This window comes from Salvelinus sp. IW2-2015, linkage group LG4q.2, assembly GCF_002910315.2.
Source record: "Salvelinus sp. IW2-2015 linkage group LG4q.2, ASM291031v2, whole genome shotgun sequence".
Taxonomy (NCBI): Eukaryota; Metazoa; Chordata; class Actinopteri; order Salmoniformes; family Salmonidae; genus Salvelinus; species Salvelinus sp. IW2-2015.
In genome coordinates, this window is record NC_036843.1 from 9,319,412 (window position 1) to 9,339,599 (window position 20,188).

Genomic DNA, 20,188 nt, shown 5'->3' on the forward strand with positions numbered 1-20,188 from the left:
GAATATACTGTATCCCTAATGTTTCCACTGTCAAGGAAGGTAAAATGAAATAAAATGAGACTGATGAGAGCAGAAGGTAACCACACCAATGTTCGATTTGTGTACACTATGGTCAGTGATTACAGTATTTGTTAGCGCTGACCTGAGCCCAGCAGCTTGGTGTGGACGGTCTCATGGAAGATGATGATGGCCTGCCCTAGGGTGGACAGAGGCACTTCCAGGCTACAGCGGGCAGTAGTGGCCTTCAGCTCCTTGGTGAAATGTTTCAGGTAGGCGTGCGACCCGTCGCCCAGGAACTTGAAAAGGTCGTCATGGAGGCGGTCGGCRTGTTATATGATGATGTCGGAGATAGCTAGCATCTTGAGCAAGAGCCGTGTTCTGTGGCCCTGGTTGGAGCTGTTACCCAGTAGGCCCTCTGTATCGATGACCACCACCTTGTGGATGGGGTCAAATGCCGCCCTCACCCCCACCGTGCAGGACTCCTGCGCGGGGGGAGGTCTTGAACACCTCCCTGCCCATGAAGAAAGTGTGGTTCAGAGTGTAGGATTTGCCTTCTCCTGTGTTGCCGAAGATGGACACCACCTTGATCAGCTTGTTGGGCTTGCAGTTAAATATCTTCACAGACGCACCTTCGTCCTTTATCTAAAAACAGGGAGTAGTGTTGGCAGATGAGGTGAATTCATTTCACAAAAGGGTCGTTACATTTTAATTCAATCACTTTTTGGCTGCACCCCTTTTTGATTTGAACGAATCTTTCCATACATACTGTAGTTGCCCATGGTAGAAGTGGTCAGAAAGTGACGTTTTGGACCTGAATACCAAAATATTCAGGAGAAAGAGGTGCTTAAAGTTTACCCATTTTGCAAACCCAACCATAGCATAAGAAATCAATTTTTTAAATCAATGAAAATATTAACAGTTGGGTTTGATATCATTTAAAAACTTACAATCAGGGTTGTCAAACTATACYATAAATTCTTCCAACATGTATTTATCAAATAATAAAGGTTTTCGTATGTTGTAGTTTAGACCCGAATTTACATAATCTGAAGTGTTTGTGTTGTGCCCGCCCTCAGATGTGTCTCCAGTTGAGACAGCATACTCTTGAATACAGGGTGGTTGACATGTCTACATTTAAAAAGTACCCCTAATTTGTTTTTTACCATCCTGAGTGTAAGTTTTCAATATAAAATGTAACAGTTTCTCTTTTCCAGTGATGAAAACATGGACGTCTCATGGTATGGTGGGTATGCTAAATGGGTCAACAGAGCATTCGGAAAGTATTCAGACCCCCATCACTTTGTCCACATTTTCTTACGTTACAGCCTTAATCTAAAATGGATTTAAAAAAATACTCAATTTTACATGCAATACCCCATAATGACAAAGCAAAAACTGTTTATAAAAAATGTCTTATTACATTTACATAAGTATTCAGACCCTTTACTCAGAAGCACCTTTGCCAGCGATTACAGCCCCAAGTCGTCTTGGGTATGACATTACAAGCTTGACACACCTGTATTTGGGAAGTTTCTCCCATTCTTCTCTGCAGATCCTCTCAAACTTGGATGGGGAGCATCGCTGCACAGCTATTTTCAGGTCTCTCCAGAAATGTTTGATCGGGTTCAAGTCCGGGCTCTGGCTGGGCCACTCAAGAACATTCAGAGACGTGTGTCTTTCCAAATCATGTCCAATCAATTGAATTTACCACAGGTGGACTCTCTTCAAGTTGTAGAAACATCTCAAGGATGATCAATGAAAACAGGATGCACTGGAGCTCAATTTCAAGTCACAWAGCAAAGGGTTTGAATACTTATGTAAATAAGGTATTTCAGTTATTTGTAAAAACTTGTGTAGATTGACGAGAAAATCTAAAATAGATTAAATGAAAAGTTAAGGATGTAACGTAACACAATGTGGAAAAAGTGAAGGTCTGAATACTTTCCAAATGCACTGTGGAAAATGTTGTTCAAATCAAAAAAGGGGTGTGGTCAAAAAGTGATTGAAATAAAATTACCCTTTGGTTGGATACAAAACTGACAGGACGCAAAAACTCAAAGGCCTTTGACTCCCTTCACTACCCACCTGCATCGCCTCGTTTGCGTCAATCAGAAGAAAACTGAAGACTTTCTCCAGAAGTTTTGCCTTCGGGACTTCTGCCTCATCTACCATTTGGCTTAAGTTGATCTCTGCAGGTTTAAATTGAGGGGTTGATTTGACCTCTATGGTTTCCGGCAGAGGGAGGGAGTAGACCTCTGTAGGTTTGGGTGGAGGAGGATAGGCAGAGTTAGTGCTTCTTGTTACCTCCATTGTGGGTGCTTTTCAGACACTGTTGGCACAAGTTGAGTTTGCAGTTCTGGCAGCTGATGAGAGACCTGTGGCAAATATTCCCAATAGCAGAGTGAAAATAAATATTAAATCAACTTGTTTTATTGATAACGGGGCGGCAGGTAGCCTAGTGGTTAGAGCATTGGGCCAGTAACCGTAAAGGTTGCAAGATTGAATCCCCGAGCTGACAAGGTAAAAATCTGTCGTTCTGCCCCTGAACAATGCAGTTAAACCACTGTTCCCAGGTAGGCCGTCATTGAAAATAAGAATTTGTTCTTAACTGACTTGCCTAGTTAAATAAAGTTTAAATTTAAAAATAAATACACATGACCATATTGTGTGCTATTGTAACGGATGTGAAATGGCTATCTAGTTAGCGGTGGTGCGCGCTAATAGCCTTTCAATCGGTGACGTCACTTGCTCTGAGACCTTGAAGTAGTGGTTCCCCTTGCTCTGCAAGGGCCGCGGCTTTTGTGGAGCGATGGGTAACGATGCTTCGTGGGTGACTGTTGTTGATGTGTGCAGAGGGTCCCTGGTTCGCGCCCGGGTCAGGGCGCGAAGGGACGGACTAAAGTTAAACTGTTACACTATATAGGCTACACAATCCTTTGAACATAGACAACTTGATGCAAGTAGACTTAACAMGGTTGTATGGTGCTCCTTTTACCTTTAAAAAGGTTCAGGTCCACTACTAATTTCAAAGCTTATTAGACAACACAATTAATAATGTCAAAATAATGTAATTTCAAACACAGTAACATTACAGTGAGGCAATCTGGTTGAATATGTTCTGGCTATTTTAAGTCAACCTTCTCTTGACAATAAAATACACTATCTTTATGACTGGCTTCATAAAAATGAAGGGTGCGTTCGTAAATTCACTCTACTCCAATTTCAGAACACTCCCATCAGAGTGTGCCAGAGCGCAGAATAACGAATATGGCCGGTATCGGTAAATGTCGGCAAAAAAAGCGTAATTAAATTGTTTCCAGCAGCACAGAAAGTCACCAACGCACTGGATAACATGAAAACAACCTAACCTGCTCTGCTAGGGCGAGTAAAATGGTTAGAGTGAGGTGTTCTCTCGTTTGTGTCTGGAAGTAGCTAGCAAGCTAGCCAACGTTAGCCAGTTAGCTTGGGTGCTTGAYTGCCGTTGTGAGGTCAAAACGCTCGGATCAACCCTAATCATCCACCTGAGCGTCCAGCGTGCGCTCTGAATGCTCCGAGACGAAAACACTCTGAATTTAAAGAACGGACAATCTGACAATGCTTTGAATTTAAGATCGCCCGAACACATCCTAAATCAAATTTAAGAGCCAGAAATAGATATTTTACAATAAGGTCCAGCAGAGTAAGGCAGAAAATTCAAATTTACACAATAAAGCAAGTGTTTGGCAAGAGAACTTCCCTGATACATAATGTGCAAACTGGCACCAATATTTTAAACCACAGTTGGAAGAACTAGCCAGCTGTTGAGCTAATTTACTTGCAGGAATCAAACAAACCACTAACCGTGTTAGCTACAGTAGCTGGCTAGCTCGAAAAGAAAATCTAGGTGACGTTAGCTAGCTTACAGCTGCCTTGCTTTAATGTTAGTTGTGCAAAATATAACAGTACATTAACTAGCTGCCTGTAGCTAGACATTTAAAGCAATATGTTGTTTAAAACAACGTTATTCCGTCAATGTGACACAACCTAACAATAACAAGTTTCGTCGGACTAAATAATATGTTTAAAGTTACACAAATCCGAATCGCCCTGTCTGAAATAGCTAAAGTTAGCTGTGTTATCCAAGCTAGTTAGCCAGTTCAGGTAAACACGTCAATAATAACCATAGCCAAATGCTAGGATAACAGCGGTTCCGTCAACAAAATAAAACATACTGTAACGACCCTGGGTTTATAAGCGTGGATTTCGACTCTGCCGCTTGAGCATGCTTTTGCGGCACAGTCGATAGCGAGCTGGAATTTGGGCTAGAAGGTTGAGGGTTCGAGACCTGCTCCCTGCTGTTTCATTACAAGAAGAAATTGCACAATACGTTTCAGAAGTTTTTAAAATATGTTATTGCGTTGAAATCATTCCTAGCTTTGTCATTGTTCTGTTCATCACCAGCCCACTCCTTGCGGATTTCTGAGTGCTATGTTGTTGCATGTTAAAATCAGCTGATCAGATTATTTCGAGTTGAGGGTCAGGGGAGGGTATAATGCGCATGCTGGGAAATTCAGTTGTTTTGAATAAAACAAGTTAGCGTTGTAGTCATAAATCTATCAAATTTGTAATTGATATTATTTGCATTAATATAAATAAACATAAAAGCTGAAGAACATTTGCACATCCAGGTACTTTCCGCAGGTGCTGGAGTTGTAGGCAAACTCATGGAAAACATGGCGGCCCTCAAGTTTTACCTCAATGAACGTCCCCCTAATGCTTAGAGGGACTAATGCCACAGCATTATGCTGTGGGATGTTTTTCAGCGGCAGGGACTGGGGAACTAGTCAGGATCGAGGGAAAGATAAATGGAGCAAAGTCCAGAGAGATCCTTGATGGAAACCTGCTCCAGAGCGCTCAGGACCTCAGACTGGGGCAACTGTTCACCTTCCAACAGGACAACAATCCTAAGCACACAGCCAAGACAACTCAGGAGTAGCTTTGGGACAAGTCTCAATGTCACCGAGTGGCCCAGCCAGAGCTCGGACATTAACCCTAACGAACATCTCTGGAGAGACCTGAAAATAGCTGTGCAGCAACGATCCCCATCCAACCTGACAGAGCTTGAGAGGAACTGCAGAGAAAAATCTTRGAAACTCCCCAAATACAGGTGTGCCACGCTTGTAGCGTCATACCCAAGAAGACTTGAGGCTGTAATCGCTGCCAAAGGTGCTTCAAAGTACTGAGTAAAGAATCTGAATAGTTATGTAAATGTGATATTTCAGTTTTACAATTTTTTGAAAAATAAATAAAGCGATTTAATCCATTTTAGAATAAGCTGTAACGTAACAAAATGTGGAAAAAGTCAAGGGGTCTGAATACTTTCCGAATGCACTATAAATATTGACATTCCTTGTGTATGATCATATATTTTGATASATTAAATGTTCATTCTGTGAACCTTATATTTTTTACCTCCGTTTCAGGAAGTGATGTCACTGAGTACTTCCCCTACATATAGGACCTTCCAACCCCACCTGGGATATAGATGCCTGATAAAGGGTCAAAATGTTATAAATAAAATCACCTGGGAGCATGAGCAGCAGTGTGCAGATTTTATCATTAAGATATTGGATTACACAACCTGAATGTATTGTTAATCTGTGGACAGAATTACCACGAAAACTATGTTATAAAATGTGTATGTTTGCACTACTAAAAACTCAGTAATGTGTGTATGATTCAGTACATCAACACACCTGTAGAGGGCAGTATATAACTAATTGTTCAAATCCTTGGTTCAATTTAACAAACTCCAATAGATTGATTATATCAGTGGGTTTGAACATGTCCATAATGTAATTCTGGCAGCACGAACCCACATGCACAGTTTAGTGAATTATACACTTTCAAATAGATGATGCAAATTCTGATATATACACACAAACACTTTACAAATTGGTCTTTTGACCAATCAGATTAGCTCTGAAAGAGATCTTTTGTGATTGGTCAAAATACCAATGTGGAAAAATGGATCACAATCGGTCTGCMTGTGTAAACGTAGCCATATTTCTTAACCTTAGTGGCTGTGGTTACCCTCCAAAATAAAGTAGGCTATGATTAACCACAAAACGTGTGTGTGTTCTCTTTTTCATATGGAGGCATCATCTGATTTGCTGTTTTTAAATCAAGTTGATATGTTTGTCCTGGGAATGTGAATTTCAGCACAGACATTTCTAAGATGATTAACTTGTACTAGATTTTACCACTCCTTCATTCCAAGTCAATTCCACCAGAATCATTTGGATTTGTGCGCAACACAGCCTAAAGGAAACAAACGTGTCGGGAGTATCTCCCATAATCAAATATATATTTACTGATAACTAATATTCCAAAATAATGATTTTTCCTTTTGCAGATACAGTTTCTAGTCACCACATTGTTTTCTACTAGAGAAGCCTTTGTGAGTGAGGAAACCATTGTTATCAGAATGCTAATTACTACCTAGGAGAAAAAGCAGGGATTCACCCCACTATACATGTTAATGGTCTCCTTGACGATGTTAAGGAATTGACAGATTGATTGATCCAACAGAAAACGTTAGAGGTTCATCAAGGGTGTATTCATTACGCCGATTCTRTTGCAAAACATTTTGCAACWAAGTTTACTCCAAACGGAAAATGTTATACAATGAAAACGAGTTTGCATTGGACAAATTCGGGTAGGTCCCTYCCAGTTGCGTTCTRTTTTCTCTGTTTGCTTCCGTTTGGTTCTTAAGCAGTAAATGGTTTCAGTTACAAAACATAATGAATACACCCCAGATCTCAGCAGTGTGCTAGGACAGCAGGCACTTATCTAGTTTGACAGGCTCCCGAGATTGGATATATGAGACGTCTCGTTAACACAGCAGGCTAAGGAAATACAAAATTCAGAGAAATTACWACTTCAGGCAGCGGCATTACTTCTTTGGTATAATGGCACTCACATTTTGTTCATGCATGCCGCCACCTACTGTGCGGTAGTGTGTGTTCAATCACTTTACATGTGTTATATAAACATTTTTAAATAGGCAGGGGGATACAAATGTGCACCACACACACACTATTTCACAAAAATAAACATCTCAAAACATAACTTCCGCAGTACAATCTCTTACACCCAGGAACTTATCTGCAGCTGCCACCTATACTCATTAAAAACCCACTTCTCCATTCCACTACTTTGATCCTATCTGCTCCTGCCCATGCAAATGGCCTGGGAGGACAGGAGACACCCCTACTCAACACACCCTGTAACTCTTCTGAAGTCAAATCACATAAACCCAAAATCTTCTCTGCAGCTACCTCCACAACATCTATGTTATTTATGTTCCATTTCTGCGGTACAGTTGATAACCATTGCTATAAAATGCTAAGAAACCAAACTTACTGAAGCATATACAGTATCACTCGTTGGGCTATCCCCCTCTGTGATGGCACAAATCTACTACTCACTTAGATCCTCTCAGGATCCTTCACCCTTGACCCCTCCTCAAATTTCTTCACTGCCTCAGCATAGGACACCTTCTGCACTACTCTGACCACTTCAACCTGCCCCTCTCACACCGGACACTAACCTGCCCCTCTCACACCGGACACTAACCTGCCCCTCTCACACCGGACACTGCCGATCCCCAGGAACACAGCCACCCTTACATGACACACAACTTTATCCAGTAGACACATTAGGCCTTGTATGCAGGCTATATAGTATAATCACTCAGTAGTTCAATTGTTGGCTCCTTTATAGCACATTCATTTTACCACTTATCATACAAATAAAAAAGATGTTCCGTCTTAAGCAAAGCACTTTGGACTTTTTTCCAGGGCTGTAATCATTACGCCGACTCCGTTGCAAAATGTTTTGCAACGGAAAGAAACAAAACAGGGAGGGAACGAAACAGGGAGGGAACTACCTGAATTTGTCCAATAGAAACTTTTACGTTTGGAGTAAACTTCTGTTGCAAAATGTTTTGCAACAGAAGTTTACTCCAAACGTAAAAGTCTCTATTGGACAAATTCAGGTAGTTCCCTCCCTGTTTCGTTTGGTTCTTAAACAGTTTCCGTAATGAATACGCACAAGGTTTCTAATACCCAACAACTGTGCACGTCGATGTAGTACTCAGCAATCGATTATATATCTATTAGGACTTTCCTCTTTCCAAGGCTTACACCAATTTGCTATATTACAAAGGCAAAGGGAACAGCTTTAATGGAGAGGCTTTGTCTTGTAAATTGGAGCCTCAATGTGACAGCAGGTGACCGTAGTCCCTTGTCTGTGAGCTGGGTAACAAAACTCTGTGGTGAGAATATTCTCAGCTCTGTCTTTCCCTCCGTTTTCTGAGGATTTACCTCACTGTTGGCCTCCCTCAGTGATCAATGGACCTTACCATAAAATGGAGCTCACATGTTAACAGTAAATGAATATAAGGTCCAAGGCATTAGTGAATATAATTTTCTACAACTACTCTAATGAGGGCCCTAAGCTGATCTACATTATCTTTATATTTTTAAATTGAACCTTTATTTAACTATGCAAGTCAGTTAAGAATAAATTCTTATTTACAATGGCGGCCTCCCAGGGAACAGTGGGTTAACGGCCTTGTTCAGGGGCAGAACGACAGATTTTTACCTTGTCAGCTCGGGGATCCGATCCAGCAACCTTTCGGTTACTGGCCCAACGCTCTAACCACTAGGCTACCTGCCAATCCATTCTTGATTTTATATTTTCACATTTACAAACTCCTAATTTCTTCAAATAAACAAAAAAGTTAACACTTAAAGTGAAATGTGTAACAAGACAAGTAAACGTGACATAAAACGACAAAGCAAACATTGTTTGAAACATGTGGCTTCCACAAGAAGCATATATGGCTAGAAGATATTCACATTCTATAAAGCCTACAAACAAAATACTTGACWATGCAGTGTATGCGCTAGAAAAGTGATAGTCAGGTCGCAAATAGGCTGTGACACCAACTGCAATACAATGCTGTCTGAATCCTGTGAATAAGAAAGACTTTCCACAGTACATACGATGGTGGAAGGCTATCACAGGTTGCTGTGGGAACTTTTGGCTTTTGAGCTTCAATAAGCACAACATATCTGACAACTTTTGTTCAGAATAACTAACTCTTAGTAATCCATCCAACTGCTACTGCCACCCCCTAGCATTCAACACCAGAGGGTTTTGTGTCCTGTATTGAGGTAGTGATGCCATTGGATCACATGAAGCAGAATAACTTCTTCCACCCCCCACTAGAAAAAGTCTTTGCACGATCAAATAGTTTGAGCTTCTTTGCTTTCTCACAGGCCTTGTGCTTGATGGCAGCAAAGATAGCAGAGTCAAATGCTTCTTTGAGGTTCTTCTGGGTCAGTGCGGAACACTCCACATAGTCGTGGGCYCTGATCTTCTCTGCCAGACRCCTGGCCTGGGAGTTCACCACTGGCTTGACCCTCAGCTGGTCCAGATGGATAAGGATGCTAACATCATGCCGGAGGTCAGACTGGGTCCCCACTAAAATGATGGGTGAAGCAGAATTGAAGGTGCGGATCTGTGGGATCCATTTTGAAGTGATGTTGTGGAAAGACACTGGGTTGACAACACTGAAGCAAAGGATGAAGACATCTATTTGATTGTAACACATGGAGCGAAAATTATCAAACTCCTCCTGCAGAAAATAAGGAAGTGGCAGATTAATTCATGGTATTAATATATATTCACTGTAGCCTACATTTAGTGTTGCCATAATGTATTTGGTAGGCCTACTCATGCCTAGTTACCTGTCCTGCAGTGTCCATCAACTGGATTTGTACTGGAATCCCATCTACTCTAACCAATCCTGTAGAATAGAGCACATTTCACCACATGCATTCTCGAAACCTCTTTCACTCACCCAAATTACTGCCAACGGAAAATTGTTACGGTACAGTATTTAAAGGATGCAAAAAAATGCAACTCACCGGTGAAGACGTCAAAGGCCGTCTGACGGTATTCGTTTGGGTATCCATTTGAGATGTAACTTATAATCATGCTGGTTTTCCCCACAGCACCATCCCCAACCAACATACAACTAATGATTGGCTCATTGTGCTTTTCTTGAAAATCATCAGGGGCCTGCATCATCTTATCTCCGCTACTGCGTTCACTATCTGGTGGAATTTCARCAAAAGTTTAAATTCTTATCCAACAGAACTATCACTGTCTCATCCTACATCAAAGCGCACATTGGTGGAAACAAATGTAGCAGATACTTTGGCACCTCCAGTTTGAACGAACAATGCCGCCCAATCAAGTTACAGCCCTCAATTCAACGCAAACTTATTTTCACAAGCTTGATTTGCATAGTCACTCCTACAGCGGCCATCGGCCACTTAACAAAATATGGGCCATTGTGGATCGATGGCCTGGATACTGTATGAATTTCAGCGCGAAAGGCTACCTAAATCAAATCGTTCACATACCTACCTCTCCGACCAAGGTGCATGAGTTGAGACAAACTGAAGTGAAAAGGTAATTTAGCAACTCTTAGTGGCCAGTGGAAGCTGATGAGGGTTTCTTTATTGTTTCGGCTATTTTTWGAAATTTACAGAGATAAATGAAGGAGGCTTTTATATATTTCAGAAATAGCCTATGGGTTCAGGGACCAATTATAATCGCAAAACAAAATGATGGTAAATTAGTTGCAAGGTCAGGTGAACACATCAAATCAAATTACCAATGAGAGAGTTCTATTGTATTCTAAAATAAATATGGGTATGTGACCAATAACATTTGATTAATATCTGATACTGATGGTTTGTCSGGACTGATGGTTTGTTTACATAGCAGGTTAGGAGAATGAACGTAGCCAAAGATGATCTATTATATAAGATAGGCGACTGACCGTTCTAACAATGGAAATACATGTCTGCAAAGGCGGAAGGCAGGCGGGAGGACGYGGGATCATTATAGCCAATAGAGTGGTGAGGAGTAGCTTTAGTGTCCRGAAGTAATTTAGCCATTCATTGTAGTCACTGCGATCTGTAGAGTTGCTATTTTCACGTGTCATTCCTGGACTGCTCATAATTAATAAAGTCACATTTAATCAACAAGTACGATAGTCAGTTGGGGAAAAAATAAGAATACAAGACTGTGTATATATCTGGCTGTGTTAGCAAAATCACTACATATCCCATCGAACGAAGCGGGGAGAGGCTCACAGTTCAAAGACCAGTCAGAAACGTCCTAACGCTAACCCTACGGCCAAGACGCAATGATGTCCTTCGCCACCGTTGTCTTACAATAGATACCTCGAACCAGTCATGACTATTCAACAAAACAATACTTATTTTAAGTTTATTTCCGGCGAATTGATTGGTTACATTATTGTTTAACTAACAATGGCGTTTGAAGTTGAGAGTGCAGTATTTATGAAGTTTGACAATAAGCACGAAAACGAGCATAGTTAGTAACATAGCCAGCTAGTTTAGCCATTGAAAGAGGAGAAAAGAGTTCGAACGTAATGCKCATGTGGGCCATCACTAGGCTAATTCAGGAGACCGATTGTAGTTTCTATGCCCTGATATCAGGAGCTGGCGGCGAAAAGTTTGATGAAACAATTCAAAGACTGAAACGAATAAATCAGATTACTTCTATTTAAGTAGATAAAATCGATATACATCCCCAAAATCAGCTGTAACTGTCAATAGTAAAACCAAGMTTAAAACGATGTTTGAGKACGACCAAATAGTTTTCTAACTAAACCAAGATAGACTATAGCTTGTCGTCTCAAATGGGAACAAATGAGTCATAGAGGGCAGAAGAAGCAAGGAGGTGGGCAGAGCCAAGCACGCTAGAGATATCCAATTGTTGCGTTCTAGTAGACATCTGCATATTTCCGTTAGTAAAAACATACTCTGAAGTGCAATGTGCAATAACTCAATTTGCCTTTGCACTCCTAAACCGCGCGATTTTTTAAAACTTTTGCCACGGGTAAAGTCTACAAACTTAGTCCACTCTGTTCATAACAAATTTTATTTTTGGGAACAAAACTATTGAGATTAAATGTTTAATTGATGAGAAAATGTACAGAATGTCAACCAAAATCTCGTTCCATCTTCTCCAACTGCCCTCCAGTGGGCTTCCTCTCACTACCATATTTGGGTAGTGAGTGGAAATCACATTTACACGTCTAGTGAAATATCTGTCTCATTGTTCTATCTGTGGTACAACAATAAGAGTCATAATACCCATAAAACCTAGTGGTCAAACAAGAAATGGTTCCAATCGTTTTTCCACCATTAATTTGTCCCATAGGGGATTTTTAGAAACATTTCAAATAAGGGCTGTGTTTTGTGTATGTTTACCCTGGCATGACGTTTTGATAACCTTGTAAATCTCTCTAGGAAAAGRTGAATTTTATCAATATATTTGTCTGTATTTACCCCCCCCCCCCAAAAAAAAATTAACGCTAATTAGGTGCTAATGTAGCTATCATAAAGAACTACAAATGCCATGATGATCTGGATGAGTGCTGTATTGAGGCAAAGTTAAGAATCTCAGGATTAACTATCTAAAGTTAGTTAAATGTAGAAATTAATAAATTGGGTACATTTATTTAAAAGGACAATTCTGTGAACTGTCTTGTGCAAGTTATAAATTGACACAATGCCTGTTAACAAAAGTGTCAGCTCGAGATGATGTGCAGGAGCCTGCTGGGATTTGTAGTTTTGCATGTCTACTTTGACACTAATTAACATTTTAGAATCTGAGAGTAAATARATGTGAATACATTGATAAAAGTCATCTTGTCCGAGAGAGATTTACATGTTTATCAAAACGTCACACTAGTGTAAAGTGTTTCTAAAATTCCCTGTGGGAAAAATGAATGGTAGAAAAACAATTGGAACCATTTCCCTGTTTGACTGCTAGGTTTTATGGGTATTATGACACGTCCGCTGTGGGGCTCTATACAGAAAATGAATGGTGAATTCAATTCTATGAAAGGTCAGATATGCGTGTGAACAGCAGACCAAACTCCAATATAAAATAATGATGCGAACAAAACAGCTCATTTTGAACTGATCTTTTTGGTGAACGTCGGGAGCCGAATCACATCRGTGAAAGAGACGTCATTTGGCTCCCTGATTTGCATAATGCTAGTGCTGCTTTTTTAGCTCAAAACAACTTTTTTCTGCAAATAAATGACAAAATAATTATCTAAAGAGGGTGAATCCTCACCGCATAAACAATAAATAGTGGCGAGAGTGCGTCAATCAGGTCCTCGATGATTGTCCATTGCAATTATTATAATTTTTTTGCAGGTCATCGAATAATTTGGCGTGTTTCACAATCTGACATAATGGTACTGTAGGCTACCTTTTGGGCTTTACATTAGAGATGTGGATTTTTTYCATTGTTCTAGGTCGATCTTTAAACATTTTGAACAAAAAGCCATTTGGGAGCCAAATTAGTCGTCTCTTTTACCTGAACAGATCCAAATGTGCCGGCTCACCGAAAAGACTCGGAATGCCCATCACGAATATAAAATCGTTGCCGGAATGCCACGTGCGTCCACTTATATCAGTAGGCCTACATTTATAGTATAGTAAGCATTTCACTGTCTAAACCTGTTGTTTACAAAGCATTATAATACTTCTGTTCGATCAAATAAGCCTCATGTAGCAAATTAGCCAAAACATAATGTGTTGACCAAAATCGACACTCTCATAGACCTCCATACAAATTATCCCACTTGGTCTGCTTATCGCGGAGTTGAGCCTCTCGCTTCAACTCTTCCTCTCTGATGTAGCAGGTTAGGAGAACTAGCACAGCAGGTTAGGAGAGGGAGGTTAGGAACTGATGGTTTTTCAGGACTGATGGTTTGTTTACATACCAGGTTAGGAGAATTAGCGTAGCAGGTTAGGATATTATAATTAACGTGGCATGTTAGGAGAATGAGGTTAAGGTTAGGAAAACAGTAAGGGTTAGGCTTAGCTAAAATGCTACAGTTGTCAACAACWGTTGTCCCCGACGCGATAACTAGATGGAGCTATAGGCCTACTCCATCTAGCTACAAMCTATGATACTGATGGTTTGTTGGGACAGATGGTTTGTTTACATTTCTATGGTCAACATCCAATGTGCTCTAGTTGCTGAAGTCCTAATAGAACAAACTATAAAAACAACAACCTTTAAAGCTGCAATATGTAACYTTTTGGGTGACCTGACCAGATTCACATAGAAATGTGAGTTATAGATGTCATTCTCATTGAAAGCAAGTCTAAGAAGTGGTAGATCTGTTCTATGGGGCACTATTTCTATGCGTCCCATTCTTAAGTTTCATTTTTACTTTCGGTTTTGTACACCAGCTTCAAACAGCTGAAAATACAATATTTTTGGTTATGGACAATATATTTCACAGCGCTTTATATTGTACAATTATTCTCTGCACTATACTTGCTTGTTTTGTCACATAAACTGAAATTAGCGCAACTATTAGAATTATAGCAATCAGGTAATGCCGGAGCGATTTCCGCATAGTGCATCTTTGTTATTGTTATTCCGCGTAGTGCATCCCACAGTTATTAAACCAGGCCTACATATTTCACCTGTTAGGTGACCTGTGAATGCAGTTTAAAAGTTTACTGGAAAGGTGCTCACATGACTCGATGTGCATACTGTCCTGTTACAAGATGATAATGTCAACTGATTTACTTATTGTAGTTTGACTATGTACTGTGCCATGTAGTCCTATAATGTGTGCCTGTCACCCGTCTCCGTAAAAGGCAGTGTTGTTCCACTGTCAGCCATAATCTTGCATTCCAATAACCCATTGGTCTCCACTTAAAATCAAGACTGTTTGTGTGGCCTGCTCCTCTGTTCCAGACCTGTTTGTGTGGCCTGCTCCTCTGGTTCCAGACCTGTTTGTGTGGCTGCTCCCTCTGTTCCAGACCTGTTTGTGTGGCCTGCTCCCTCTGTTCCAGACCTGTTTGTGTGGCCTGCTCCCTCTGTTCCAGACCTGTTTGTGGTTCCTCTCCTCTCCCAGGTCTGATTGTCCTCTGAAAAAAATAGCTCAGTTGTGTGGACATTGTGGCTCTGTCAACAGCTGGACAGTTGCTTTTTGCTCAGCACAGCTGTCAGATGCAGGCGCAGGATCCTCTGCTACAGCAGCATGTGCCAAGTTCCACTGCGGTGGTGGAATCTTCTCTGTTGTGATTTGCTAGTCTGACAGATACATAGAGGATCACCTGTGTTAGCCTCCACGAATGCCTTCACACTTGTCTCTAACATATACATGTAGATTCCAGAATGCCGACCAGTCCCTTTACAAGTCAGAACTTCATTTGTACTTACTCTGCTGGGGGTCCACTGGGTTCATCCTTATGCTGTTGGAAATTTGAGACAAAATATCCACAGGAAAGTATTATTAAACTGACTTCAAAACGCTGGTCTCTGTGTGTGACTCTCACGGTCTGTTTGTTCATCACTTGATCCAGGCACACGCACACAACGTAAATACATGCACCAGATGTACACATAAACCAAGCTCTTGCAGGTGTTTACATGGTCTTGCGCTTGTGCCTGGTGATGGAAATGTGTTAGAGCCCTTAAGGTTGTGTATGCAATCATTCTCTTGATGAAAGACTACAATTACAACTTCTTAGTATTTTGATTTACCTGATTCACATCATTTGATGATAAATTAATAAGATTAATGAATAAGATATATTTTGAATGCACATATTTGATTGAATATCTACGATGGCTTTTCAGTCTGTGAGGGACARTTATGTATTTATGAAGTTGTTTCACCACAATGTCCTAGTATATGCCTACTGTGCAGAAAGCACAATATGTGACTTGGGACAGTAGGGATATATTTAGGGGGGAAATATTGAATTARATGGACTTCCTTATCTATTGAAGCCTGCAGGAAATTCTGGGAGCATTGTGTTGTAARTTCTCTATTTCCTGTTTGACATTGTTCCTCATTCTCTCCCCCTCTCTTTCTCCCACCTGCAGTGTGAGTGATAGGGATTGTATTCCCCTCCGTAGCAGGACAACATCTCTTCATGGTATCACCAGTCTCCTAATCTCAGTTAGCCAGTCTCCATACTGCACTTTGCCACCAGTGATTGACAGGGCTCATTCCCACATCCAAGGTAACGCTGCCATACACAGGAAACAGACCGTTATCATTGGATTTCTAATTTCCCTTTTCTGAAATAGCTGCTCTTAACATTTTTGACCTGCCCGCAAGCTTAGTGTGATTATATAGCTTGCATGAAGTTGGTGACAAAGAMTAGTTTTTGTATAAATGGAGTCCACTTATTTATTGCTATTTGCTGCATATACTGACCTGTGCTGTAGGGGTCAGCAGCACTCTGTTTTCAGGATGATTTGACAGTTAGGCTTCGTTGTACTGCAGTGTAGAGCTGCTTAGTGTTTCTAGTTCCCACGCCTCTGTCACTGTAAACATGTTTTTGATACACTGTACTGACCTTTTCTGTATTCCTCCTGTGTGGTTTAAATTGTAAACTTCATCTATATGTGGATGATACTGCTGYGACTGTATGCTACTGTTGATCTGGCTGTGTAAAAACTACAGTCAGTTTTATAGCTATGCAGGAATCCTTTGCTGATTTAAAACGTGTGCTTAGTTAAATAAAGGTAAAATAAAAAATKWGATGGTTCTCAGATGGAACTTTTCCCRCATATAAATACTTAGGCATGTGAATTGATATGGATTTGACGTTTAAAAAACATACAGATGAGCTGGTTAARAAGCTAAGATTTAAAGTTGGCTTTTTCTACAGAAACAAATCTTGCCTTTCTCTAAGCAGCAGGAAATGTAGCTGCCTGCTACTCCTCTTTAACCTTTGGATGCCATCTACCATAGTGYCCTTCGTTTTGTTACCGGCGGCAGCTTCGATACTCATCACTGCATCCTGTATCAAAAGGTTGACTGGACTTCGCTAAAGACCCGTAGAACTCTACATTACTACCTTTTTGTTTACAAACTTCCGTCTTATCTAAGTTTGCTGTTGAAGTATAGACACCTGAGTTGCCTAACCAGTTCTCAGGATTGGTTCTCTTGAGGTTCCTAGGATCTCCACCAGGCTAGGTAAATCTGCTTTCAGTTTTAATGCACCATATTGCTGGAATAAAATTCAAAATACATTTCATCTTTCTATTCTGATGCCGTTTGGGCAATTTAAAGTATTGATTGGGGATATATTTATGGATGAATGTAACTGTTTTTCTGGGTGATATGTGATGTATTATTTGTGCTTMCCATGACTGTGTTTTTGTATTCTTGTATGTGTATATATACAGTATATATTTTGTGTTTAATATGTATTTTATATTGTATTATACAGGGCACATTTGGAAAAGAGACCTAGGTCTCAATATGTCTTCCCTGTCAAAATACAGGTTAAATAAAAATCATTATTATTCCACAGCTCTGTATCAGCATCACCAGACATGAGAACTATGTCCTGACACAGATTTGAAGAAGTAATCTGCTTAGTAATGGTCTCTGAATGGATATCTGCAGGTCACCATAACAGAGCCTACAGTGCAGTAGTGTACAGGGCTCCATTCTCAGGGCTATCCAAGCTGTGGTCTGTGAAGCAGCTTTAGAAAATATATACAACAGTCAGCCAACCTAAATACACTTGAACAAATTCTTTACAATCTGTTAAAGAGTAAACACAGTAACTGACCCAAGTTCACGTCTTAGACCGAATTGGAGCACAATAGAATATCTGTCAGAAAGGTGTTAAAAGATTACATATCGTAAAATGGAGATTAACGTTCCACTGGCATAGATAGGGTCAAATGGGGTAGAAAATAAGCTCTKTGCATATGTGGGGTACATTATCCTGAATAATCTATCAGTGAAAGCAACTGTTCCCTTCAAGCCTGTGCTATGTTGAGTATATGCAGAGCACGCCTCCATCAAATGAGATAGGTTACCATTACAGCTTTTTCTGGGACCCCCTGTGATGATGTTTTTGCGAATCCTCTTTCCGTTTGGGTCCAGTGGCATCCAACTAGAGGGGGGGAGTGGAGGAGTGTCGTGATCTATAGCACTCCCTCAGGGGTGTTTGATCATGGCAGAACTTTTCATGACCAAACCCAAGGTAGACTTTACACTTGAATAGTAAAATATTCAAATGTAGTTCTGAATATTTAGAGCCAGACTAAATTGTCAGTTAGGGTCTATATCTGTATGTTACTCAGGCCTATTACATCCTGTGTATGGTTAGGCAGAGAGGTACCAGATGTTGACAGGGCCAGAGTGGCTTAGTCTGCCTCTGCACCCTCACTGGAGACAGGATACAGCCCTTTCCCAGGTCACCTCCCTGGCTCCTTCAGGAACGGGACTGATTCATGGGAATTAAGACCTTTGTGAATCTCCCCTGTTGCTCACATTCTTCACATGTCGCCAGTAATAGCAGAAATTATTCATAGTAAATCCCACACGCTAGAGTATGATTCCTCCTTGTTTGTTGGCCCAGTTTAAGTAAAGTCCAAGTGTTGATTTGGGGGTCACCCGAGCTTGTGTGTATCTCCATTAAGCCTTGGCAGGGGTCCAAGAGGAGGGAGGTCCCCTAATCCCACTTTGCCCTCAAGAGAAAGCCACAGGGGTCTGTCCCCGAATACAAACTCCCTAATCCAAAAAAACTGTCCAAAAACGAATAGTAAGGTTAATGTTCATCACTCTGCCTGTTGGATGACCATAGGAGATTTAGAAGGTTGGTAAATGAATGCCTATTTGCCTACATGCTTGGTCCATATCATAGGTAGCTTCATCCTTAATGTATTAAGGCTGCTGGAGTTAGGTTTCAGATGGGAATATATTGGATCACTTGCTTAGTGAGGGATCATGAAAAACMACTCATCCATCATATTGTACTGTACAGAATAAACTGTATCTGAACAAATGAAACAAAACCACAGTAGGCATAAAGTATCTCTGGACCGCAACATTGTCAGTCCTCTGTCAGCACTTTGGGAGTGGAGGAGTGTCTTGCTCAGTGGGTCCTGGGGGCTGGTTCCCCTGGTGGGTGCGTCTCCCAGCTCAAGCCTAGCATATCCTGGAACATGACACTCTAGAGCGTCTCTCCTGTCGGACCCTGGGCCCACGAGTCACCTGGATCTGCTGGAGCGAGCCTCTCTTAGCTGAGGGAAGTTGAATCTCTTCCCTCTGTCTGTCAGCACCTCTACGACCATAAGTCTAACAGTGTGAGCTCTGTCTGCTGCACTAGTCATATTAAATGGTGTTGCGCTAGTCAGCTGATTTTGTGTGGTAAAGCCCATTGTGAAATGTAATGTAGTTCTTGCAACAACACCAAGGAAGGAACCAGTTTCATACATGTAAGCACCTATAGTCCTTACCTGTCATCACCACAGCATTTGTCCCCATAATGCATGTTCCCTAACATGCATGCCTGACCATGTAATTCCATTAGATTTTTCCTATGTTGGSAAATCCAGATTGTTTGGTTTTATCCCTGTCTCCCAGTGGATCAGATGTCCAGCTCTCTGGGATCCCCCAGGAATCCCCTATCCCACCCCTGTCTGTCTGCCTGTCAGCTCTGGAGAGGAGAGGGACCCTGGTGGCAGAGGGCTGTCTTCAGTCTTCCCCTTCCCTTWTTCGGTTAATATTTCCCTCCATCATACCCCATCATGTCAGATTGCAATTTTTTTATATCAACATTTGGAGGTAGAGTGACCTTGATTTCAAAAACGGGTTTATTAAAGTAATGTTGTGACGTTAGTCTCAGTACAATGACATATCTGTAACGGYATTCATCGGAAGAAGGTGAGGACCAAGATGCAGCGTGATACGTGTTCATATTATTTAATCGAAACTGAACACTGAATACAAAATAACAAAAGGAATAACCGGAACAGTTCTGACAGGTGYAACAAACACTAAACAGAAAATAACCACCCACAACTACCAGTGGGAAAACAGGCTACCTAAGTATGGTTCTCAATCAGAGACAACGATAGACAGCTGCCTCTGATTGGGAACCATACCAGGCCAAAACATAGAAATACAAAACCTAGACATACAAACATAGAATGCCCACCCACATCACACCCTGWCCAAACAAAAAATAGAAACATACAAAGCAATCTACGGTCAGGGCGTGACAATATCCACATGGGACCA

At 40.9% G+C, this 20,188-nt stretch overlaps 2 protein-coding genes and 1 pseudogene across 2 annotated transcripts in view; 1 reads left to right on the top strand and 2 right to left on the bottom strand.

Annotated features, from left to right (window-relative positions):
* vash1 (vasohibin 1) overlaps positions 1–20,188 on the top strand; it is a 541,933-nt gene that overhangs the window by 12,788 nt on the left and 508,957 nt on the right. The window lies entirely within an intron of this gene.
* LOC111962963 (zinc finger FYVE domain-containing protein 1-like) lies at positions 132–2,347 on the bottom strand (annotated as a pseudogene).
* Positions 8,053–10,622, bottom strand: LOC111963023 (rho-related GTP-binding protein RhoV-like). The gene is made up of 3 exons (XM_023986243.2): positions 9,978–10,622; positions 9,798–9,856; positions 8,053–9,685 (listed from the first exon to the last, which is right to left on the bottom strand). Exons 1-3 carry the CDS (start codon positions 10,138–10,140, stop codon positions 9,239–9,241), a joined length of 669 nt encoding a protein of 222 aa, XP_023842011.1. The 5' UTR covers positions 10,141–10,622; the 3' UTR covers positions 8,053–9,238.